This window comes from Mytilus edulis, chromosome 5, assembly GCF_963676685.1.
Source record: "Mytilus edulis chromosome 5, xbMytEdul2.2, whole genome shotgun sequence".
Classification (NCBI taxonomy): domain Eukaryota; kingdom Metazoa; phylum Mollusca; class Bivalvia; order Mytilida; family Mytilidae; genus Mytilus; species Mytilus edulis.
In genome coordinates, this window is record NC_092348.1 from 88,836,874 (window position 1) to 88,864,378 (window position 27,505).

Here is a 27,505-nt window from a genome sequence, read left to right on the forward strand (position 1 = left end):
AATTCATAACTGAGAATACAATTAAACTATAACAACAAAAACAGTTGTTTCAGTTTATGTTTTCTTTATTCATTTATAGTTACAGAATTATTTTTTTCCTCTTGTGCCAAATAAAAATAAATATGTGCTTTCAGTTACCCAACACATAAGTCAAATGAATGAATGGTTCATTATAGTGCAACCTGTATATATACAAAACTAAATATCTATTACACAAAATTAACTATTTTTTTATATTATATTAAGTAAAGATAAAGTAGCAAAAGTAGCAAAAAAATATCAATTTAAAAACTGTTTTTATCATGTTTATGAAATTCATTGTTTCATGGCACTCAATGAATAAGTCCCTGTTGTTTCTTATCTTTACATCAAAATGATATGTATTTTTAACAAAGTTATCTAACAAATAGTCTATTAATGCGTAGTTTTCTCTATTGGTATATTTTTTCTATCTACTGTCCGTCTGTTGTCATTATCGTGAAAATACGGATTTTTGTCATATTTGGTCCGGTTCCGATCCGTAGTTTACACAAAAATGTGCAATGACGGCCGTAGAAAAATTTACGAAAATGAGTCCGAGAATAAACATTGTTTGACAAGAGATTGTGAATGAATAAGACGCTTTTAATGCATTAAACATAAACTTAAGCCAATTATGATCACTTTTTAAAGAAGTATAAAACTTATTTTAGCTCAAAACCAAAATTCTCGCTCTCGTATTACCGGAAGAGAAAGAAAGTATTTTTTGGAGAGTTGCACAAATAAACGACCTTTTAAAAAAAAATCGTTTTAATCTTTGTAATTTCGTAATACAAAACCTAGATTTCGAATTGTTTTTGTGATTGCATTTTTCCATGTCGAAATTGGTGATTGCAGATACGTGGTATTAGTCATGTCACGAGTGTCAGCTTGGGATATTCGCATCCAAACAGTTATCACCCTGAGGGCAATTAACACCTGGCTATTTAATCTCTTAATTGCCTTTAGTGTCCGACTTAAAGGGATTACAATTAAAGGTGATATAATTTTTATGATCATAATCGATAATAGATGAAAGTTCAAAATTGAGGACAAGTAAAATAGCATCTTCAAAATAATTATAGCGTCGCGGGAATAATTATAGCGTCGCGGGAATTATTATAGCATCACGGTGAAAAAATATAGCGTCGCGCTACCGCGACGCTAAAACGGCCTGGGGAGAACACTGCTACATACATATAAATGATGAAATGATTCCTGTGTTTATGTTTTTGACAATGGTATATGTTTATGAATGGAATGTATGGTAACCTCATAAATCATTCTTGTGTCTTTAATAGGTATCATTGAAACTTTGTATCCTCATCATATATCACAGTTGGCTGTCGTCGTGGAAACAGTAGTGAGATCAAAATTATAAGAATACCAGTGATGTATAAGGAAAATATTGTGTATTCATTTGGTAAATAGCACTGACTAACTTCAAAGTTTTTCTCTGTAATCACAGCCTAAAAAAGAAGATGGAATATTACTGAATGTTAAAAAAAAAGAGATGTGATATAGTTGCAAAAGAGACAAGTATCCACAAGAATTCAACTGACAAAGATATAATCAATAATCAGTCTTAAAACAGTAGGCCATTTTTTTTCTGGAAAAGCCTTATTAAATTGTATAAATAAAATATTTCTTAAATTTCAATAGCGATAGATTATATAGACATCAAGTATATATTATAGTCATAAGAAACCTCAAATTAAAAAAAATAATGCATGTGTTTTTAATACTCAATGGATAGTTTTCATTATAAAACTTATGTACCTATACTTGTTTCTGAAGAGAATTCTTTAATTTGTTCATATTTAGAAGAAGTTTACTTTATTTTAATTGCTTCCTTCCAGGAAGCAATTCCCGACATATTTTCTGTATGCAAAGTGACCTCAGTGCAACCCATCTCGTAAAATCCGGTGATAGCAATACGCATGGATGTCCTTTAAATAAACTATTATCTGATTGTACATGTTAAACACGTGCTCAATATCCATGCTTTTTTGTTGATTGTTGACAAACTGGTGACAATTGTTAAACTTCGGCTTCATAACACGAAATTTAATTACCTGCCATATTTTCACAACAACACTGACCGATTGAAAAAAAAATGACGATTCTACGAAATTTATGCGAAAAAAATGTAAAAATCGTGCAGAAGACTAAGTTTATGATGTTTGTATGCATTGGTTCAAGAATTGGAATAACATTATTTTTCACGGGTCACTCATTTCATATGACTAAATATTTCAATGAAAATTTAAAAAAACATAGATGTTGGTGTATAACATAGTCAAATATTTTATAAATAGAACTAAGTTACAAAATCTAAAAACCTAGCCTTATATACTAATTACCAATAAACACTTAAAAGAATATTATGCAAAATGCATTCACATTTACTAACCAATAAAAATGATGGATTTTTCTTATTTCTCCAACTGAATGATGAAACAGTCCACTCAGGAGTGAATTCGTTGTGTAAAACATAACAACCATGGTGGGTGTGTCCACTTATAATCAGACGTGGATTGATCCATTCAAATAACTGTAATATAAAACATAACAACCATGGTGGGTGTGTCCACTTATAATTAGACGTGGATTGATCCATTCAAATAACTGTAAAAGAAAACATAACAACCATGGTGGATGTGTCCACTTACATAGGCGGATCCAGGAGGGGCCCCCCCTTTCATGGGAAAAATTTGGTTGATTATATAGGGAATCACTGAAGCATGACTGGAGCGGGCCCCCTCTTAGGTCAGTCAGCGGGCCCCCCTTAGGGAAAGTTCTGGATCCGCCACTGACTTATAATCAGATGTGGATTGATCCATTCAAATAACTGTAAAATAAAACATAACAACCATGGTGGGTGTGTCCACTTATAATCAGACATTGATTGATCCATTCAAATAACTGTAAAATAAAACATAACAACCATGGTGGGTGTGTCCACTTATAATTAGACGTGGATTGATCCATTCAAATAACTGTGTGTCCACTTATAATTAGACGTGGATTGATCCATTCAAATAACTGTAAAATAAAACATAACAACCATGGTGGGTGTGTCCACTTATAATCAGACGTGGATTGATCCATTCAAATAACTAAAATAAAACATGACAACCATGGTGGGTGTGTCCAGTTATAATTAGACGTGGATTGATCCATTCAAATAACTGTAAAATAAAACATAACAACCATGGTGGGTGTGTCCACTTATAATCAGACGTGGATTGATCCATTCAAATAACTTTGATATAAAACATAAAAACCATGGTGGGTGTGTCCACTTATAATCAGACATTGATTGATCCATTCAAATAAATGTAACATAAATTGGGTTTCAATAACATAGTAAAACAAACAACGTGGGTATTCCCAAGACCTTAAGTATATTGAAAGTGACAAGATATCCAAACCCTGACATAAACAGACATCTTCATGATTGCCAGTTCTGTGGAGCTTGTTTACATATATATCTGTGTGTATATTGTCCAGGTTTTTCTTCTGTAATGTAAATTAACATATTTTTGTGTATGTCCTAAATGGGCCAGATCAGGGTTTTGAACAAATGTTTGTGTATGCTCTTAAAGGGGCATATCTGGAGTGTTTGAATCTGTCATATTTGTTTTCCTATTGTAACGTTTGTGGATCATCGTAAATTCCCCTTTTTCTATTTTTAGATACATATATATAACTATAGTTGTCCGGTCACTTTTTCGCGGGGATCGTTTATCTCGTGCTTGAACTCAATGTCCAGACTTGGATATTTAAACCTCGTCAGGGCAGTATTTCTTTAGATTGGGGAAAACTTTCGTACTGGTAAGTTGTACTTTAAAATTTCATTTTATTTTGTATTTTGATGTTTGACTTAAATATTTATTTCTTCTCATTTGATATATTTGTTTTCGGTTTCTTAGTCAAACAGTTCTAAAATATTAAATTACGTTTCCGTTCCAGAATAAATAGCGGGAATTGTACACTAGCTAGAGATTTTATGATTTCGGGTTTATAAAGAGATGGGTTTCATTTTGATAGCGATATTTAGACAGAGGGTTAATCCGAGGGATATTTTGGAGTAACGGTCGTCAATCTACGGGATTGTTCGTGCCTAATTACTCTGAAATAGAATTTTGTATTATCGCATGTTTTGGTTTTGGATCTTGAACTGGTCAATTTTATTGAAAAATGTTTTTCAAACATTGCTCTGGTTGGATTGAAAACTAAACGGAAAATGCGATGGTTTTTTTTTACTGGATCGATTTTTGTTCCCTAGTCATAGAATAATGAGATTCATGTTCTAGTCTAACAAAGTGGGTGGGAACCAGTGGGTATAATTATTTTGTCTCGGAAGGTTGACGTCACAACTTGATTGATTGGATTATAATTTAGTTAAAAACGAATAGTGTACAGCTCTCAATATTTTAAGTAAACGGACACTTCAAATTCTAGTATCATTTTGTTTTATTCAATTAGATAGCACTAAGGCCAAACGCTTCTTTGAAATGGTTAACTTGTATGGGTATTTTTCACCGCATTGTTTGTCCAAAAAGGGGAAGTTCGAAAGTGTATTGAAATTCTAAATTGATATTTTTGCCCTGGAGATACCGCGATATGATTTATGTATTTATGTTGTCTTTGTCTATTAAATATGAAACTGTTTTATGAATTTTTGTCATTTGTTCTATGAGCAAATACATTGCTTGGCAAATCGTCATCACTGGTCATTTTTAGGTTTCTTATACCTGTCATTTATTGAATTTACTGTTTCGTTGTATTGTCAGTATGCTGTCAGAAGTCCTGGAGCGAAAGCACAGGCCGAACCCTCTCAACCAGTAACGTAAATGGCTGAGCTAGCAGGGTTTAATGTCATGAGACAGATTATGAATGGAAAATACGTTTACACACGAAAACCCATTTACGTTGCATTGGCGCCCAACGTGGGGACCCCAGCTTTACTAGAGTCCCCCCGATTTGCTAGCTTTAGGACCTTTCATTTCATTTTTGAACTTCCGCACCTCATTACTTTGATTTTATTTTAATCTCGAGAAAATTGGTAGCGACAGTGGAAGGCTGAGCTTGTAATATAAATTGTATAGCTTGTCAGATTTTTCACCGGCTGTGTAACATAATGTTGTTATCATTCATTTCATGTTCATAAAAAGAAAATAATAAAAAAAAAGTTTATTGCGTAATGTTTTTTTTTTTTACCTTGCCGACAGTGTATGTATTTGTCGTGCCTCCTTATCTGCGAAGTATAACTATAGTCGAACGATTATATTGGTGGATTTATTTCTATGAACAATCTGTATGTTGAAAGTTTGATTCTGACTCCTGACCCAAGTCAGAACCTACGCTTGTGAATAATATTCTTGACTGCAGCAAGGATGCGTTATGCTGAAGAACTATTTTATATATGTGCGAATAACGGAATTTGGACTATTTACAGTCATTGTGTGTCATGAACTGATACTTCGTTAAGATAAGGGGTACGAAACCTTTGTTTTTGTATGTTGGCAAATTTGATTATTTGTGGATTGTTTTTATAAAAAGTCATATTCATTGATAGGTTGTTTTATGTTGTAAATTTACGTATTAGTTTTTTTTTTATTACAAGTCCGTGCATAGACTTGTTGTGAATAAGGGATTATTTTCTACACAGTCGGTGCCTTCATACTCGAATATATCTATTATATATTATTTGCTATTAAGGGGTTTAGTATACGTTTTTTCAGGGTTATTCTATTTATTCAGACATTCATTTATTTATTAATTGACTTCAGATTTGTGTCTTGCGTGAATGGTCAATTTTGCCTGCGCATGGACGTTAATCTTAGTCAAACGTATTCATTGGGAGGAATTTAAACTTAACTCAAGTAATTTGGGAAGGTAATAACCTGATATGTTAATATGTAAACATTATTGAGTCTGGTGATGAAATTTGGCCTTCCACTGATGCTCTCTATAATATGGATAATATATTTACGGTGTCTTGTGATGACAGATGTTTATTTATATATATGGTAAAAGATTATTGCAGTGTAGATTGCATGTGATGATGATATATAGAAAAAGTCAGTGTGCTGAACCCAATTTTAGAGGTGCATAAAAAAAAGTTCACGAATACATTATTTTTATCTTATTCATGTAAATCATATACATGACAGTAAATACATGATTTTATGATTCACCCATGCACATGACCAGTTGAATACTAGCAATGACTAGTATACTGTTGAAACTGCCTGGATATAATATACATAGAAAGTATTAGCTTTGCTCTGGCCATACATCGCTACCATAAGCTTTGGTGGTGCAGTAGTTTAAGCTGAATATAGATGATTTATGAATAATATTGATACGTGAACTAAGATTCACAGTATGGCAGTATACATATAGATATATATATAGAGTCATGGGTGGAAAAAAAATGCACTCTGAAACAAAAGAATAGCATTTGCACGTGATTGTTATCTTTCTTATGCTTTAATAGTTTGCTTACTGTACTTCTGAAGTTGGGTTTAGTGAGGGGGGGCAAGGGGGGTCCCAATAACAGCAAAACAGCAAATTGATTTGGCTCATAACAGATAACAAGGATTTAAAATGGACAAAAACAGATAACAGTAAATGAAATATTAAAATAATTCGGTCTTTTACAAATCAGTATTTCTTATTACGGATATAATTCTTTGTAATGCATTCCATTTTCTATGATTATGTTTTTAGTATTAATTTATGTATCTAGAATGGGTTTAAATTACTACTCAATATATTATAATATTTTTTATACGCTCGTTTACGGAACGTATTGTCCGTCTGTTGTCAACATGTCGGACATTAACTCAAAAACTCTTTAACCAATTTGCATTAAACTTTAGGAAATTGTTTATATCTATTTACGTGAGCTCCCTTCTTGGTTTTTTTATATAAATTTTAGATTCAAATAAAATTGGTGTTTTTTTTAGTTTTCTGATAATATCTCAAAAAATGCTTTCACAAAGCAAGGCATTTTGGTGAATTGTTTATATCTATTAAAATGAGTTCACATTCAATTTTTTTAAATTTTAGATTTTATGTTTCCGAGTTAACGGGTTTTATTAATTAAAAAGGGTGGCTTTTCCAGTTTTCAGAAATTAACACAAAAATGTTTTCAGCAGTTCTCATGAAACTTTGCTGAAATGTTTATATCTATTGTTGTAAACTCCCTTTTGATTTTTATTAATTTTCGATTTTATGTTATTGAGTTAAGGGATTTTATTCATTAGAAAAAGGTGTTATTTTCTTGTTTTCAAAAATAACTCAAAAATGCTTTCAGCAGTTCTCATGAAACGTTGGTGTATTGTTTATATATATATTGACTGAAACTCCCTTTGTTGCTAATAAAAAAAAATGACCTAAAAGAGTTTGAATATTCTGACTTTTTCTAAATGACCATTTAATGAGGTGTGTGAATTTTTCTTAAGACTATGAGGCAAAGTGGTATATAGGGTAGAAAAATCAAAAGCACCAACGATAAGCATGCAATTTATCAATTCCTTCAAACGAATTTTGACACTCCAAAAGCAATTTATTCCACTATTTTCAAAGGCCTTATATGAACAATTTTTTATCAGGTTTTTGATTGTACCAAGTGTACTAGTAAGTAGAATCCATAGTTTAGTAGGGACACAATGGCTTGAAACGAAATAAATCTTTGTTTGTAATGAGTTATGTACAGCTTCGGACCCAAGTACATGGTTGGAACTTTCATTGTACAATGCATTTCGGTTCTGCTTTGAAAAGAATCACAGAGCTGAGTCTATGTACCATATTATATAAAACTTTAAAGGTTAAGTGGTTGTTAGGACCTAGTCCTTAATTGAAATCCTTGTCAGATATTCCTGGCCATATGTTTTCCTTTTTGTCATATTAAGAATAGTTTTGATTTAATATTTTCGTAGGGGAAATAAGGAACATTATTCTCATACAAAAATTAAGATAATTTTAAATACATATTCATAAAAAAAAATGGAATTTATTACAAAGGATAATCCGATTATTAGATATACTTGAATTGTCCTGGACCTCACTTCTGTGATGGGAATATGTTAATGGAATCCTCCTCTGAATACGGAACACACATGTCACTGTAGTGGTAGACCCCAATGTCCAATGATCTTCAATTTATACCGAATATTGACTGTCAAAAAAATGCTAATATTCCAATTTTCAATAACAGTTAACAGCAAATACATTATCACAATAACAGATAACAAAAAAACTAAAAGCCCAATAACAGCTAACAAAGAATAAGACAATAACAGTTAACAGCAAATATATTTTCAAAATAACAGATAACAAAGAATTAAATTGCCCCATAACAGCATAACAGTTAAACCCCTTGCCCCCCCCTTTTAGTACACACATCATACACACTTAATTAACTTCATTGCATTTGATATATTGATTTATAGTATATTTTATATTGGGCATACTGTTTAATTTTATGATTGTTTTGTTCTGGTAGCACAATCATGTAATCGGTACTGATTTTCTCGAAAATAATTGCTTGGCCTTAGTTCATTTCAGAGTACATGTATCCAAAATTACGTTAATTTAGTATTTTTACCTTCCCCAATCTCCGTGCTCTGCACGTAAAATGTTAATATATGTGGTTGTCGGTATCTCCAAAAACATAAAGATTTTTTAATTTTTTTTTATATTTGATTTGATTCTATTTTTTGTCAGTTATTATTTTTCAGTGTTTGTGCATTGTTGGAGTAAAAGAATATTAAAGACGTATATGGATTCAATTCTTAATTCGCATGGAAATATCTGTTGAACGTTTATGATGAAATTGCCTTTAACAATGGAAATGTTTGGACCTTCGTCACCATTTGAACCTTCATCACTATTTGGACATTCATCATTATTTGGACCTTCATCACTATTTGGACCTTCGCCGCCATTTGTACCTTTATCACTATTTGGACCTTCGTCACAATTTAGACCTTCATCACTGTTTGGACCTTCTTGGACATTTATCAACATTTAGACTTTGAAATTTTAAATTATATACAATGCACATTTTCAACTGTTTAAAGACAACCGTGTCTTAAATTGTCCCTTAAATTGTCTTACTATGTTGTCAAATCGCGGACGATTTGTTTTTCTGGGTAGGGGGTATTGTAACGTTTGTGGATCATCGTAAATTCCCCTTTTTCTATTTTTAGATACATATATATAACTATAGTTGTCCGGTCACTTTTTCGCAGGGATCGTTTATCTCGTGCTTGAACTCAATGTCCAGACTTGGATATTTAAACCTCGTCAGGGCAGTATTTCTTTAGATTGGGGAAAACTTTCGTACTGGTAAGTTGTACTTTAAAATTTCATTTTATTTTGTATTTTGATGTTTGACTTAAATATTTATTTCTTCTCATTTGATATATTTGTTTTCGGTTTCATAGTCAAACAGTTCTAAAATATTAAATTACGTTTCCGTTCCAGAATAAATAGCGGGAATTGTACACTAGCTAGAGATTTTATGATTTCGGGTTTATAAAGAGATGGGTTTCATTTTGATAGCGATATTTAGACAGAGGGTTAATCCGAGGGATATTTTGGAGTAACGGTCGTCAATCTACGGGATTGTTCGTGCCTAATTACTCTGAAATAGAATTTTGTATTATCGCATGTTTTGGTTTTGGATCTTGAACTGGTCAATTTTATTGAAAAACGTTTTTCAAACATTGCTCTGGTTGGATTGAAAACTAAACGGAAAATGCGATGGTTTTTTTTTACTGGATCGATTTTTGTTCCCTAGTCATAGAATAATGAGATTCATGTTCTAGTCTAACAAAGTGGGTGGGAACCAGTGGGTATAATTATTTTGTCTCGGAAGGTTGACGTCACAACTTGATTGATTGGATTATAATTTAGTTAAAAACGAATAGTGTACAGCTCTCAATATTTTAAGTAAACGGACACTTCAAATTCTAGTATCATTTTGTTTTATTCAATTAGATAGCACTAAGGCCAAACGCTTCTTTGAAATGGTTAACTTGTATGGGTATTTTTCACCGCATTGTTTGTCCAAAAAGGGGAAGTTCGAAAGTGTATTGAAATTCTAAATTGATATTTTTGCCCTGGAGATACCGCGATATGATTTATGTATTTATGTTGTCTTTGTCTATTAAATATGAAACTGTTTTATGAATTTTTGTCATTTGTTCTATGAGCAAATACATTGCTTGGCAAATCGTCATCACTGGTCATTTTTAGGTTTCTTATACCTGTCATTTATTGAATTTACTGTTTCGTTGTATTGTCAGTATGCTGTCAGAAGTCCTGGAGCGAAAGCACAGGCCGAACCCTCTCTACCAGTAACGTAAATGGCTGAGCTAGCAGGGTTTAATGTCATGAGACAGATTATGAATGGAAAATACGTTTACACACGAAAACCCATTTACGTTGCACTATGTTAAGAATACACAGAAAATCATTAATACTTGACTACTAGTGGATTGGTTTATTTTGGTTGGTACCAATTTTCGTGGATTGAGAAAAATTTAATTGACATGGATATTTGATTTTGTTGTTCTGCCTTGTCTGCATACTTGCCTATAGATTATCTGTACTTATTTGTACATTTTGTACATCTAAATTTATGATTAACCTTTATTCATTTGCATTTTGTTTGATTTTCATGATGAGGGACTCAGGGAAGATTAGTTATATAGCTAACTGTGTAACCCTCTTAAAATAAAGTATATGTTGTTGTTGTTGTTATTCATGAAATTCATGAACATTTTTTTCACACGAATATTAACAAATCCACAGTCTACTATTTAAGAATGTACACAATCACAGAACAGAGTCTACAGATTTTACAAAATGTTAAAACATCAGTAAATTTTAACCCATTTTTTATATTTGGAAAATATGGTTTTTCATTTGTGGAAGACATGTGTTGTTTTTATTAAACAAATAGCAAAACAGTTAATCTTGGGTAGTTGATAATAGAAATGGATTACTATCTACGAAAGTGTCTTCAATAATACAAATACAGCGAAACCTGGCTAAACCGAATCCTGCATAAACCGAAAACCTGTATAAACCAAACACGTTCTTCAGCATCGTTATATCACATTGTATGCATTGTGAACCTGATAAAACTGAACATCGGCCAAAATCGAACACAATCTTAAGACCCGAAGAGGTTCGGTTTAAACAGGTTTCACTGTATTTAGGAACACATTAAATTAAACAATTCTTCTGACCTGTTTTGAAGCTTCCTGAGATAAACAGTCCCACTTCTCTCTAAATGGAATATATTTTTCATCCAGTGGAGCTGCATCAGGTACTGTACAATTAGCATCTGATGGACGGTACATGGGAAAATGCTATAGAAAATAAATATCAATTGAAATCACAGAACTGTCTCCACTGCATCAGGTACTGTACAATTAGCATCTGATGGACAATACATCGGAAAATGCTACAGAAAATAATAAAATCTTATCAATTCAAATCACAGAACTGTCTCCACTGCATCAGGTACTGTACAATTAGCATCTGATGGACAATACATCGGAAAATGCTACAGAAAATAATAAAATCTTATCAATTCAAATCACAGAACTGTCTCCACTGCATCAGGTACTGTACAATTAGCATCTGATGGACAATACATCGGAAAATGCTACAGAAAATAATAAAATCTTATCAATTCAAATCACAGAACTGTCTCCACTGCATCAGGTACTGTACAATTAGCATCTGATGGACAATACATCGGAAAATGCTACAGAAAATAATAAAATCTTATCAATTCAAATCACAGAACTGTCTCCACTGCATCAGGTACTGTACAATTAGCATCTGATGGACAATACATCGGAAAATGCTACAGAAAATAATAAAATCTTATCAATTGAAATCACAGCACTGTCTCCACTGCATCAGGTACTGTACAATTAGCATCTGATGGACAATACATCGGAAAATGCTATAGAAAATAAATATCAATTGACATCACTGCACTGTTTTTATATATGTTTTGTTTTTTGGGCAGACAAAGATTAAAAAGGGGAGGGTTGAGATCTCAAAATATAAGTTTTATCTGTCACAGTTGAAGTGCCTCTCTAAAATCATGAATTTGATTCTTATCTTTTGTTATCTCTTAATGTTTTTTTGTCATACTTTTGAAGACTATATGTTGACAAATTGATGTCTTGTGGTTTTTCATGTCATTGGGTTGTGTCTTATTGACATATATACAGTGTACACCACATGTTTTTTGGTTTTATATGTCATAGGGTTGTGTCCTATTGACATATACACCACATGTCTTTTGGTTCTATATGTCATTGGGTTGTGTCTTATTGACATATATACAGTGTACACCACATGTTTTTTGGTTTTATATGTCATAGGGTTGTGTCGTATTGACATATACACCACATGTCTTTTGGTTCTATATGTCATTGGGTTGTGTCTTATTGACATATACAGTGTACACCACATGTTTTTTTGGTTTTATATGTCATTGGGTTGTGTCGTATTGACATATACACCACATGTCTTTTGGTTCTATATGTCATAGGGTTATGTCTTATTGACATATACACCACATGTTTTTTGGCTCTATATGTCATAGGGTTGTGTCTTATTGACATATACACCATGTCTTTTGGTTTAATATGGCATTGGATTTTGTCTAATTGGCGTATACCCCACATCTCCTTTTAATTGTAACTTAATTTCTGTATTTTGTTGTTAAAAAATTTCGAACACATAATTCAATGTATGTTTTGCGTGGAAAGATATTAAATATCTATAAACAATTATTTCTTTCAACTAACCTGTAATAATATTGGCTGTGAATATTTAAATTTATTAAAACCATTACAGACGGCAGGCATTTCTTTACCTTCAGATATACCCTGAAAGAGATAATAATACATGTAATAGTAATAATAACATAAGATTAATGGAGATAACTATGATCACTATTCATTAAATAAATCTTCAAATCTTTTTAAAAATCCTAAAAAGCTAGGAGCCGTCTTAAACTTGGAGTGAGGTTAGAATTTTTATTTTTCTCTGTGGTAAAGGTCTCACAGTGACTTTGATATGAAGAACAGCAATTCATGCGCTTTTCTTTTGCTTTTTGTTTTGCATTAACTGATTTTGTGTAATGGATTAATACTCCATATATCCTTTCTTTTCTGTTACCATATGTATGTAATACTTTTTACATAATCTGTGGATTTATTTATTTTTATGGTTACCAATATTCATGGAATGATAAACAATTATTTGTTTGTAGACATTTGATTTTGTTGTTTGCCAAAGTTTGCATTCAAGCCTACAGAACATTTATTCTTCCTGTAATATTCAAATTCAAGTTTCTCCTTTATCACGAAAATCCGCTTAAATTAGTATACAAGAGTAATAATGAATCTACAGTACCAAGAAATCCACATGTAAATCAGTTTTCATTAAACCAAATCACTTTTATAAATATTTGTTTACTGTTATACTTGATTCTGATAAAGTCATACCTTTGCACATTTTAATTCCCATGATATATCTTCTAAATCATTGATAGCTTGACTACAAAGATTACAGCCATCCCCTTCCATAGCCATACTGTTCAGTAATACAAACGTGACACCATCTTTATGAACCATCTGTACAGGAGACGTAGAAAAGGCTTTATCAAATCTTCTTCTGGTATAATCTGAGATCCTATAATGTCACAAATATGAATCAGTCAGATATGTTAAACTTTGTTATAATCTGAAATCCTATAGTGTCACAAATATGAATCAGTCAGATATGTTTTTTTTTTTTTTTTTTTTTTCAACGTAACAATATCTTTATTGCAATCTTGCTGTAACAAATTACTAAGTTTACAGCTTTAACTTAGTATCCCTCATGTTAGCTTACCAAATAGTTAAGGGAAGCACTATTTGGCAAGGTATTATTTATTCATAATATTAGTATTCATAACATAAAAATTTTCACAAAATATATTCTATAAATTAATGTGATTATACACATACATTACATTTTGTTTCTCTTTTTCATAGTTTTTATTTTTCCGGAATCAACTCCGTTATCGGTATGATCCGTGTTTCCATTAGTATTGGGCACAGTATGTGTTGTTTTTCGCATGTGCGTTATCGGGTATAGTTTGGATGTGTGTCTAAATTATATAAATATTATCCACTGGATTTAACGATTATATATGGTGAGTTTACTATTTAAGTTTTCTTAAGTTATCTACTGATCTTTTTTGTCGAAATGTATGTGTGTAATTCACAAATAGGTAATTTAAGTGTAACAAGTTGAAACACTCGACATCCGAAATGATACATTATTTTTCCACATTAATTAATTAATACGGATACATTTATACTATAACTTTTTTTAATCATTGTAAATACACATTTTAAAATTTAAAAAAAAATGCTGTATAATTTACATGTGGTGACTCATGCATGGCTGAACATGCTTACAAACATTGAACATGCATGGTTGAACTTGATCATAAATATTACCATATTTGGCTTGTGTACAATAATCAGTTTTGTACACAATGTTTTGTTTTTCGCAAAAAGATTAGTCCTGATTCAATTGAATCTTTGCAATGAATCTATTTGTTTTTAGGATTATCTGATTAGTTTTTTTGTTATTAAAGTTGTTTATTTCAATAATTTCAGAAATTTCTTTCTGGAAAATTTTTAAAATGTTTATTTTTTTTGTCTTCTTTTCTGACACAAAATGTGATTTGTATATTGAGAAGGATATTATAGTCAATATGTAATTAATATCAAAGTATGCTAAATCTTCAATTTTGTACCCTGTTACCAAATTTTCAAGGTTTATAATATCTTTTTCAATACCTAGGGATTTCATTAATGTCATTATTATTTTTAGAAAATCATTATTATAACAGCAATTGATAAAAAAATGTTCATAGTCTTCCTTTTTTTTACAATGCTTACATAAGTTGTCTTCAGTTATTTTCCACTTTTTTAAGAGTTCATTACTTGGCAGTATGTAGTGTATAAGTTTCCATCTAAATATTTTCAATCTATTATCAGTTAGATATTGAAAAATGAAAGCAAAAGTATTTTTCAATTTAGAATTCAAGTTTTTCTCAAATATTTTTTCCCACATAATAAAACCATTTGGTTTATCACAACTATTTTCTAGTGTGAATATTTTATAGAGTTCTTTTGTACTCATCAAGGGAGTAATTGTCCTGTGCATAATTTTTAAGTCGTTTATAAATTTAACTTTAGTTTTGAATGAATCTTCAGTGCAAAGATCTGTTTTCCAATCAATTGGTATTGCTTTTTTTAACATATATATTTGCCTTATCCAATTTTGCTTGTATTTTAGTTTCTTTAAAATGGTTGTTTCAGAGATATTGCCCTGTTCATCAATTACATCATTTATATTGATAAAGTCACTTTTTATCCAATCATCAAAGTTTAAACATTTTCCATTAAACCGGATATTATCATTTCCCCACAAAACTTGTTTTCTAATTTCAAGAAAATTTTTAGGATATTTTGTATTACCTCCCTTTACACTTATCCAATCTTTAAGTAGTTGTTTATAGAATTCCGGTAAATACTGTAACTTACTTTTATCAATGTCGTTTATATTCTTTAAATTCATTTTAAATACAAGAAGATTTTTTCCTAATTTGTTGAAGTAAAATTTGGGAATTATTGTCCAGTTGTCATTTTTATTTTCACTTAATTTAAGAATCCAGTTGATATGTAATGATTTTATATAAGCATCAATGTCCGTCATTTTAAGTCCACCTTCTAAAAAATCGTTTGAAAGTGTTGATCTTTTTATTCTATCTCTTTTGCCTTTCCAAATAAAATTGTGTATTAAAGTTTTAAAGTCTTGCAACATTTCCTTAGGAATAATAGTGTTTGATGCAACATATGTTAGGTTTGGTAAAACTAAAGATTTGATGACAACTATTTTTCCTATGATAGTAAGGTTTCTTTTATTCCAATCAGATATTATTTTTTTACTTTTTAACAGTTGTTTTTCAAAGTTAAGTTTTTGACATTCTTGTTTATTGTAACCAAAGTAAATTCCGAGGCTTTTGATTGGTGCAGTACACCAATTTATATTTTCAAATTTTTCCCGACTGTGTTTTAATTGACCAAGCCATATTCCTTCAGTTTTTGTTTTATTCAATTTCAAACCGGAGAGAGTACCAAATGTTTCTATTAGATTAATTGCTAGAGATACATCTTTTTTTGATTGAAGAAATAGAGTAGTGTCGTCAGCTAATTGGCAGATTTTCAGTGTGTTACTCTTACCATCTAATTTTATTTCTATGCCTTTTAAGTTTTTATTTTCCCTTATCTTTATCGCCATAACTTCTACAGCTAGAACAAATAGTAACGATGATAACGGACATCCTTGTCGGATCCCGCGAGATGCCCTAAAGCGGGAGGAAACCCATCCATTATTAATAATGCATCCTTTAATATCAGAGTACATTGTCTGAACCCACCTAATAAAATTATCTTTAAATCCAAATTTTTTTAAAGTCTCAAACATGAAGTCCCATTCTAATGAGTCGAATGCTTTTGTAAAATCCAGAAATAAAATTGCCCCATCAATTTTGAAAGTTTCAGAATAGTCTATGACATCTTGTATTTGTCTAATGTTGAAACCAATATATCTATTTTTGACATATCCGTTTTGATCAGTATTTATTATCTTTGGTAGCAGGGGTTTTAATCTTTGTGCTAAGGCATAAGCAAGTAATTTAGCATCATAGTTTAAAAGAGTAATAGGTCTATAATTGTCAAGTGAAAAGGGGTCATTCTTTTTATAAATTAGAGATATTAAGCCAACTTTCTGAGTGTTAGATAGTTCTCTTTTTTCGTAGCAGTAATTGAAAGTGGAGACTATAAAAGATTTAAGTTCATCCCAGAATGTTCTATAAAATTCCACATTAAGTCCGTCAAGCCCAGGCGCTTTATTAAGTTTCATTTTAAAAATTGCATCAGTACATTCATCAACAGTTATTTCCCCTTCGCAAGAATTACTTTCACAATCATTTAATTTTTTATATTCCTTGAGAGAATCTAAATACTTTTTAGTTGCTTCTATTTCAGGGTTTTTTGTAGAATATAAATTTTTATAATAATTTGCTTCTAATTGTAATATTTTGTCTTGATCTCTTGTAATTTGACCTTTATCATCATATAATTGGGTTATTGTTTTTCTACTCTGTCTTGATTTTTCCATCCCTAGAAAATATGCGGAATTTTTTTCTCCTTCTTCAACCCATTTTACCCTTGCTCTTATTTGATTCCCTTTTATTTTTTCATTATAGAGTTTTCCTATTTCATTTTCTATATTATCTATTTCTTTTAATATATTATTATTGTTTTTATTGTTACATGTATCAATAATATCATTTAATTCTGTTAAATTTTTTTCCAATTTGCTGATTAGGTTTTTTTTATTCTTAGCTTTTGTTTTGCAATAGCTTATTGTCTGGTCTCTAACTTTTATTTTGAAATTGTCCCACAGTATGTCAAGATCTGTTCTTGTTTTAGCTTTGTTTTTAAATTTTTTAATTAATTTCCTAATTATTTCAGTAAAGTCTTCATTTTGAAGTACACTGCTGTTTAATTTCCAGTATCCTTTTCCTTTTTGGCCTCTGTTAAGATTTATTTTTAAAGAAACACAGTTGTGGTCTGTGTATTGTAATACTATTGGTCTAATGTCACATGAAACACAGTTTTTGAATACTTCTGGAGTTATTAAAAAATAATCTATTCTTGTTGACTCTGACCTATCTTTTCTGCTCCATGTAAATTGAACTTTATTTGGATTTTTTGTTCTCCACACATCATTGAGTTTTAATGACTTTATAAGTTTATTTAAATTGTGAATTTTTTTCCTATTTTTTTGTTGTTTAGTTTTACTTTTTGAATCAATTTGTGATAAAATTTCATTATGATCTCCTCCTAGAATAAGTTGACCTAAACAGTCAGATATGTTAAACTCTGTTATAATCTGAGATCCTATAGTATCACAAATATGAATCAGTCAGATATGTTAAACTCTGTTATAATCTGAGATCCTATAGTATCACAAATATGAATCAGTCAGATATGTTAAACTCTGTTATAATCTGAGATACTATAGTATCACAAATATGAATCAGTCAGATATGTTGAATTATAAACATTACAAAAATTATTTATGTTCATAAAGTCCATGTGCAGAAGGTGCCATGTTTCAGAAAATTGTAAACTAGAGGCTCTAAAGAGCCTGTGTCGCTCACCTTGGTCTATGTGCATATTAAACAAAGGACACAAATGGATTCATGACAAAATTGTATTTTGGTGATGGTGATGTGTTTGAAGTTCTTACTTTACTGAACGATTTTGCTTCTTACAATTATATCTATAATGAACTTTGCCCATTAGTAACAGAGAACTATATTTGGTAAAAATTTACATAAATTTACCAAATTAATGAAAATTGTTAAAAATTGACTATAAAGGGCAATAACTCCTTAAGGGGTCAATTGACCATTTAAGTCATGTTGACTTATTTGTAGATCTTACTTTGCTGAACATTATTGCTGTTTACAGTTTATCGCTATCTATAATAGTATTCAAGATAACCAAAAACGGCAAAATTTCTTTAAAAATTACCAATTGGAGGGCAGCAACCCAACAACCAGTTGTCCAATTCATCTGAAAAATTCAGGGCAGATAGATATTGACTTGATTAACAAATTAACTTCTTGTCAGATTTGCTCTAGATGCTTTGGTTTCATAGTTATAAGCCAAAAACTGCATTTTACCCCTATGTTCTATTTTTAGCCGTGGCGGCCATCTTGGTTGAATGACCAGGTCATCGGACACATTTTTCAAACTAGATACCCCAAAGATGATTGTGGCCTAGTAGTTTCAGTGGAGATTTTGTAAAAGATTACTTAGATTTATGAAAAATGGTTAAAGATTGACTATAAAGGGCAATAACTCCTAAAGGGGTCAACTGACCATTTTGGTCATGTTGACTTATTTGTAGATCTGACTTTGCTGAACATTATTGCTGTTTACAATTTATCTTTATCTATAATAATATTCAAGATAATAACCAAAAACAACAAAATTTCCTCAAAATTACCAATTCAGGGGCAGCAACCCAACAACCGATTGACCGATTCATCTGAAAATTTCAGGGCAGATAGATCTTGACCTGATAAACATTTTTATCCCTGTCAGATTTCCTCAAAATGCTTTGGTTTTTGAGTTATAAGCCAAAAACTGCATTTTACCCCTATGTTCTATTTTTAGCGGTGGCGGCCATCTTGGTTGGTTGACCAGGTCACGCCACACATTTTTTAAACTAGATACCTCAAAGATGATTGTGGCCAAGTTTGGATTAATTTGGCCCAGTAGTTTCAGAGGAGAAGATTTTTGTAAAAGATTACTTTAATTAACGAAAAATGGTTAAAAATTGACTATAAAGGGCAATAACTCCTAAACGGGTCAACTGACCATTTTGGTCATGTTGACTTATTTGTAGATCTTACTTTGCTGAACATTATTGCTGTTTATAGTTTATCTCTATCTATAATAATATTCAAGATAATAACCAAAAACAGCAAAATTTCCTCAAAATTACCAATTCAGGGGCAGCAACCCAACAACCGATTGACCGATTCATCTGAAAATTTCAGGGCAGATAGATCTTGACCTGATAAACATTTTTACCCCATGTCAGATTTGCTCTAAATGCTTTGGTTTTTGAGTTATAAGCCAAAAACTGCATTTTACCCCTATGTTCTATTTTTAGCCGTGGCGGCCATCTTGGTTGATTGACCGGGTCAAGCCACACATTTTTTAAACTAGATACCCCAATGATGATTGTGGCCAAGTTTGGTTTGATTTGGCCCAGTAGTTTCAGAGGAGAAGATTTTTGTAAAAGCTAACACCGGACGACGACGGACGACGGACGCAAAGTGATGAGAAAAGCTCACTTGGCCCTTTGGGCCAGGTGAGCTAAAAAGTTCAATGGTGTTCTTGCTTCGTTTTTTTTTTTATACGTTTACTGCAAAAGTCAATCCATTCACTTCATGAGAACACACTTATACCAAGTCATTTGCTTGTTTCCTAAAATATTTGTTGCTTGCTCCATAGAATTATTTTAGATTGAAGAGGTTTTGGCACCCCTCCTTTATAGTACTCAAAAGATTACTTGCTTAAAATAATGCACTTCTATGTTTCCACAAGGACATTTTAAATACATTTATAATCCACCAACCTATCATCATTTATCTTGTACTATTAGTGTATGACTTCATAGGTAAAATTTGACTATAAATTAAAGTGCAAAGTTCTTGATGGCTTCTTTAAGGAATCAGTTGATATCAAATGGAAAGTACCAGTATTAGCAACAAAAAAAACCAACACTTTTACTCAATTTACGAAAAAGTGGTAGCCACGATAATTAATAAATCAACATACCTAGTAAAAATCTTATTTCAAATCACATATATAGCAGTATATCTTACTCAAGTATATCTATTAGAATTTCAACACAGTCTTACATATAATGAAATCCTATATCATGGTTCCCTGCCACTGTGTATACATCAGTCCCTGATGGAACTTTAAACATCTTTTTAAATCTTTTTACATGAAAGTTGAATTCTTTACTAGAGCACCATTTGCCTTCATCTAACAAATCACCTGTAATAATTCAACTGTGTTAAAATTTTATCAAAATTAATAATGAATGAACATTGTCACATAGGAAATCTAAACATAAATAAAGTTAAAGAACTGTAAAACAATAATGCATGTGTTGACCTGCTAAGGTTACATTTTAGCTCCACTTGTACCTCACAATATAGGAAAACAGGTAGTCAAGGTAGAAGGTGTCTTGTAGATAGGAAAACAGGTAGTCAAGGTAGAAGGTGTCTTGTAGATAGGAAAACAGGTAGTCAAGGTAGAAGGTGTCTTGTAGATAGGAAAACAGGTAGTCAAGGTAGAAGGTGTATTGTAGATAGGAAAACATGTAGCCAAGGTAGAAGGTGTCTTGTAGATAGGAAAACAGGTAGCCAAGGTAGAAGGTGTCTTGTAGATAGGAAAACAGGTAGTCAAGATAGAAGGTGTCTTGTAGATAGGAAAACAGGTAGTCAAGGTAGAAGGTGTCTTGTAGATAGGAAAACAGGTAGTCAAGGTAGAAGGTGTCTTGTAGATAGGAAAACAGGTAGCCAAGGTAGAAGGTGTCTTGTAGATAGGAAAACATGTAGCCAAGGTAGAAGGTGTCTTGTAGATAGGAAAACAGGTAGTCAAGATAGAAGGTGTCTTGTAGATGGGAAAACAGGTAGTCAAGATAGAAGGTGTCTTGTAGATAGGAAAACAGGTAGTCAAGATAGAAGGTGTCTTGTAGATATGAAAACAGGTAGTCAAGGTAGAAGGTGTCTTGTAGATAGGAAAACATGTAGGTAGTCAAGGTAGAAGGTGTCTTGTAGATAGGAAAACAGGTAGCCAAGGTAGAAGGTGTCTTGTAGATAGGAAAACAGGTAGTCAAGGTAGAAGGTGTCTTGTAGATAGGAAAACATGTAGCCAAGGTAGAAGGTGTCTTGTAGATAGGAAAACATGTAGCCAAGGTAGAAGGTGTCTTGTAGATAGGAAAACAGGTAGTCAAGATAGAAGGTGTCTTGTAAATAGGAAAACAGGTAGTCAAGGTAGAAGGTGTCTTGTAGCTAGGAAAACAGGTAGTCAAGGTAGAAGGTGTCTTGTAGATAGGAAAACAGGTAGCCAAGGTAGAAGGTGTCTTGTAGATAGGAAAACAGGTAGTCAAGATAGAAGGTGTCTTGTAGATAGGAAAACAGGTAGTCAAGATAGAAGGTGTCTTGTAGATAGGAAAACAGGTAGTCAAGATAGAAGGTGTCTTGTAGATATGAAAACAGGTAGTCAAGGTAGAAGGTGTCTTGTAGATAGGAAAACATGTAGCCAAGGTAGAAGGTGTCTTGTAGATAGGAAAACAGGTAGTCAAGATAGAAGGTGTCTTGTAGATAGGAAAAGGACACACAAGTACAACTCATCTGTTCTATACATGTATACATGTAACTGTTTGTTCACTGGTTTTTAAGATTTTGCTGCCAAACACAAAATCTGTCATTATTGTTAACTACCGGTATATGCCCATGTTACTTTACATGTACATGGTCGTATTAGTCAAAAAGTTGGTTTTTGAAACCAGGTTTCTCTGAAATAATCCTAGCAAGTACTTAACTTTGATACTTTTTAATCATATCTAAAAATCAGTAACATGAAGTAGACTGCTCATAGACATTACAAAACATAATTTAAAATTATCTGAAATAGAATTAATCGTGTTCATACCTAGCATAAAAACAACCTGTGGATTATGGATTGTCATAGAGGCCTGAAAGGACTTCTCCATCATCCATTCTCTAAAACATAATAGGTTTGTGTAAGATAACTGCAAAAGCAAACAAATATAAACAAATATAATAATAAAATAAAATAATAATATAAAGTACTTTACTTTGTAACTGGAACAAGTGATTGAAATATTAAATTAATCGACTGATTGATTGATTGTGTTTTAACGCCACTTTAAAGCACCACTTTTGGGTTATTCTTGGTGGCCAGTTTTTATTGATGGAGGAAGCTGGAGTGCCAGGAAAAAACCACTGACCTTTAATAGGGAAATTGACAACCCTAGTCAATTAAGTTTGGAGTCAAGTGCACACACATGAGCGGGATTTGAACTTGCAACCTCAGTGTTTGTCTTTTGATTAATATAGTAACTAATTAGACTACTTAGCCACTGAGGCCCCTTGAATAAAAATTTATTCCTGGACTATGCCAACTTCTATTAGTTTTTTTTATGTTCTTCTATAATAATTAATCTGCAACAAATTGTACTTATTTTACTGAATTATATAAGCACTGCATGTAAAGTGAATGCATGTCATATCTTTACTTACACTTTTGTTCTTTTTTTGCCAAGAACATACCAACTTTTCTGATATACAAGGATTTCCAACAGTGGTTAAACATACATGCATATTGATGTTTTTGTTTTCTATGTTGTGTTTTGTGTACTGTTGTTTGTCTGTTTGTCTTTTTCATTTTAGTATTGGCATTGTCAATTTGTTTTCAACTTATGAATTTGAATGTCCCTTTGTTATCCTTTGCCTGCGATTCTTTTGATCGAACTCCTGAAACTCCTCTATTTATAAACTAAAAATCTCAAACAGACAATCAAAGGTATTAGAAGGCATTAACTCACATACATGGATACATTTTCATTGTTTTTATCAAGACTTAAGATCAAATAACCCCTTAAAATGTCCTTCTCTTCAGGTTTCTTTAATCATAAATATTTCTACAACAAAACTATAACATTTATATTTTACCCTAATGATTTACCTTCTTATTCTATCTAGCCAATGACCTTCTCTCCATCCTAAAATATGTGTATCAGCAATTATCATAGCTTTCAGTGGAGGGGATTTCATTCCCCCTATCGTTCCTTCCGCTTGTTGATGAGGTAACGTCGGCCATTTACACATCAGTAACACAAAATAATAATGTAGAAATTCACAATAGAACACGAGAAGGAAGACTAAAATGATGAAGCGTACTAGTTTGTTTGTTCGGAAGTAGAAAAAGATGATACCAGGAATTTGGCAAATGATATATGCCATTGCATCTAATTTACTTCCTTGATTTCTACTGGACATTTGTTATCTGTTTACCATCATGATCTCTTTCAAAACATTGTTGTATCTTCAATTATATCTGAATAACAGAAAATGAATGGTGAATAATTTGAGCATATAATGTTAAATGCATATAGAAAAACATTTGCCAAAGTGTTTTTATGTTAATAAACAGACTGTTTCGTAAATCCAGGTTTTCATTTTAAGAAAAGATGTTAATCCAAAGTTGTTACTCATACCCTTTTGGCTAATATAATACGGCTGTATTTGCATCTCAAATTTTACTTTAAGCACAGACAAACCAGTGCACCTGGAAAAGTTTTAAGACATGGCAGGAACTTACAAATTAAATTTTAAATGAATTTTACATTTCAGAAAACAATGCACTTTGCTGAATTTTGCTATTTATTTCTTTTTTTCGGTCCTGCAGAAGGTGCCAAAAATAAACCAAGTTGGTAAATTAAAGAGGTTTGACAAGCTCCCCTCATATATTAAATGTTGTGAGTAGTACATGTATTAATTTAAATGGACAATAGACTTCTGCAAACAACAGGTGATTTAAACTGTGAAACTGAGTGGAACATTTCAAATGAATCTCTTTAATGTGTATGTAATTTTAGCTATAATTGACAATTGTGTTTGTGTCAATAAAATATTTGTGTTTGTACAAATGTACCTTCCAGAGACTGGAAAATGAACATCATTATGAATATGAATATGAAAGTTTTATTTTGATTAGGTTTACATTTAACAATACACCTTATCGCTATTCCCTGCTGACCAGAGAATCTGTTTCTACTAATGGCGGACGAAAACCAATAAGGTACATACAAATACCGGGCAAGTTTTTAATATTTTTAAACATAGATTACATGTAACTTATTAAGATTCATCATAACAAATGCACAAATATGGCCGAATTTTCACCTCAAAAACTACTCTGTGTACAGACTTACCTGTGCTGTTTGGAAAGTTTTAATGCCTAGCATCCACTAGATATAAAAAAGTTAAATGCATTTTGTGTTTAAGAAAGATAAAATCTTTCTTAGATTTTGATGGGCATTATTTTTCCTTTCTGCAGAAGGTGTAAAAATAAACAAACACCTGAATTACATTTGTACTTTGATACTGTCCACTCACTGACTCAGATAAACTCTTTAACTCACCTATAGTCGTGAAGATACCTCTTATCCATGTCAATTAAGGACAATCAAAACAATACAAACCGTTTTTTTACCTGAGGGAGCATCTCATAGTTGTACCACAACTTAGTTAATTTTCACACCTTTTGCATGAAGGAAAAGAAATGCCCATCAAAATCCAAAAGAGATTTTATCTTTCTGAAAAACAAAATGCATTTAACTTTGTTATATCTAGTGGATGCCAGGCATTAAAACTTTTCCAACTTCACACGCAAGTCTGTACTCAGAGTAAATTTTGGCATATAAATACAGTCATATTTGTCAGTTTGTTATGAACTTATGATGAACCTTAAATCAAGGTCCCGCTATTCTATATGCATCTTTTTTTTTTGGCACTTTAAATCTATATCCCATTTGGTATATATTACCTGCCAAATAGGATTGAATAACCCATTTGGGAGATAACCCCCAGACTTATTTATAAGAGATAAGCCATGAAAGATACGAATTCTATTCAAATCGGCACCTGGTTAAATCAGCACTTGGTCAAATCGGCACCCAGTATAGTCAAATCGGCACCTAGTCAAATTGGCACCTGGTTAAATCGGCACTTGATGTAGTCAATTCGGCACCCATGTTAAATTTGTTTAATATATGATGTGTACAAAATATAACTTTGTACAATTTATAATTTGTACAGGGTTTTTGTACAAGTTATAAGTTTTTTTCAAGACACACATTTTCTTACACCAGGTGATACAAGTTTATCTTTAAAAATGTTCTAGTTCAATCTTTAAATTCAAATTTATATACTTTAAGCTAACATTTCGTGCTATTATCCTTGTCCTCACAATGGAAATGAGAATACCTGAATAGTTTACATTCGAATTTTAATTTCTCCTGATACCACATATATCCATAAAAAGTCTTTTTGTGGTCTAATCATGTTTGTGTATTAATTCTCGCTATTAGATTAAATCATATAGTTGTGAAAATATGTCAGAAATATGCGAAACAAAAGCTGGTGTTACATTGTGTTTTCACTATGTACTTGATTACAGTTATTTGTTAATTGAAAAGAAAATTTATCAAAACCATGAAAACATCAGTCACATAATGTTGAGAAAACTTTAAATGATCAACTTTTGTATTTTTACAGCTTGATGCTTTTTAACAAAATAAATCATGATCGAATTTATACATTTTTAGAAATATCTATATATATTTGGGACTATTATGCTAGTATACTTAAATTAATAACTTAGCATAATAGTCCCAGTCCCATATATTATATCAAATATTATTGGATGCCGAATTGACTTTAAATAGGTGCCGATTTGACTAGATGCCGATTTAACCAGGTGCCGATTTGACTTTTTCTATGGGTGCCGATTTGACTTGTACCCGAAAGATACTTAGATAGGGCAAAGTTCATCACACATATGTGTATTATTTGCAATGCAATGTAATGTTATCTACTTAATTCTACTAAATCTAGTGTGCATTTTGCTTAAATTAATAGAAAATCGTGATTTGATCGACAATTAATATTGAAATATATTGCTATGATAGAAAATCTGGAAAAGAAAAATAATTTTACAGAAGGCTGACATTTTGGAGATTGTAAATTTCTAAGTAAAAGTCGGATAAATTATCCGGATTACATTACCCTATTACCGACGAAACGAAAAATATAACATGCAAGAACGGCCAAAAAGTGTACACATGTCCAAGTTGTACCCAGATGTCGATATCGGCAATATCGACACGATGTCGATTTTTACTTCAAACATGCATGACATTCCAAGACATTCCCAGATGTCGATATCGATAATGTCGACACAATATCGAATCAATATAGTTTCTTGCTTAAAACATCTATGACAAACCCACACATACCAGATATCGATATCGATGTTGCGGGATAAACTAGGCAAAATCTACACTTACGTAAAAAGTTTGCAAAGTAAGCATATTAAGAGGAAGAAATTATGACTAGGAATTTTTAATATAGATATATGAACAAAGCGAAAAAAAATATGATTTTGAATCAACATTGTTGATATTGACACTTGTTTGAAATGAATACAAAGTTTTGAATCAAAACAATACATTGCAATGGAAATTTAAATCTCGATATCGACTCTAGTTTAAGATAAATACAACGTTAACTCTATACAAAGTAAAGACCTGTAGATGCTACACATTACAAGGGAAATTTAAATGTCGATATCGACGATATCAACAACACAATCAAAAGATTAATTGGTTTTAAACAAATAATTAAAATGCATTCAAAGTGTTGATTTGATACATTTGAAGGAAAAATTTACGAGCGAAAATTTGAATGTGGATATCGATTTTATATCGTTGATATCTTCGATATCGACACCTGTTTAAGATTATACATCTAACGATATCGACACCTATAGATGAACCGGCACAACTTACCGTTATTCATGAAGTTGATAAATAGGTTTTTAGTTATTACTTGAATATCGATATCGATACAATATCGTCGATACAGAATCATATAGATGAACCAGGACACTAGTAGATAAAT

General features: G+C 31.6%; 1 protein-coding gene across 2 annotated transcripts; it reads right to left on the reverse strand.

Moving 5' to 3' along the window:
* Positions 1–1,206: 1,206 nt before the first annotated feature.
* On the reverse strand, positions 1,207–26,600 carry LOC139524745 (metallophosphoesterase 1-like). 2 transcript variants are annotated; one of them, XM_071319801.1, is made up of 9 exons: positions 26,543–26,599; positions 23,508–23,879; positions 22,452–22,522; positions 20,645–20,786; positions 13,581–13,767; positions 12,879–12,959; positions 11,295–11,417; positions 2,432–2,572; positions 1,207–1,487 (listed from the first exon to the last, which is right to left on the reverse strand). In XM_071319801.1, the coding sequence occupies exons 2-9, from the start codon at positions 23,819–23,821 to the stop codon at positions 1,323–1,325; spliced, it is 1,224 nt and encodes a 407-aa protein (XP_071175902.1). In that variant the 5' UTR covers positions 23,822–23,879; positions 26,543–26,599; the 3' UTR covers positions 1,207–1,322. The 2 variants fall into 2 exon arrangements, with proteins under 2 accessions (XP_071175902.1, XP_071175903.1); XM_071319802.1 differs by lacking the exons at positions 1,207–1,487; positions 2,432–2,572 and adding an exon at positions 3,156–3,283 and having other exon boundaries at positions 26,543–26,600.
* Positions 26,601–27,505: the final 905 nt, after the last annotated feature.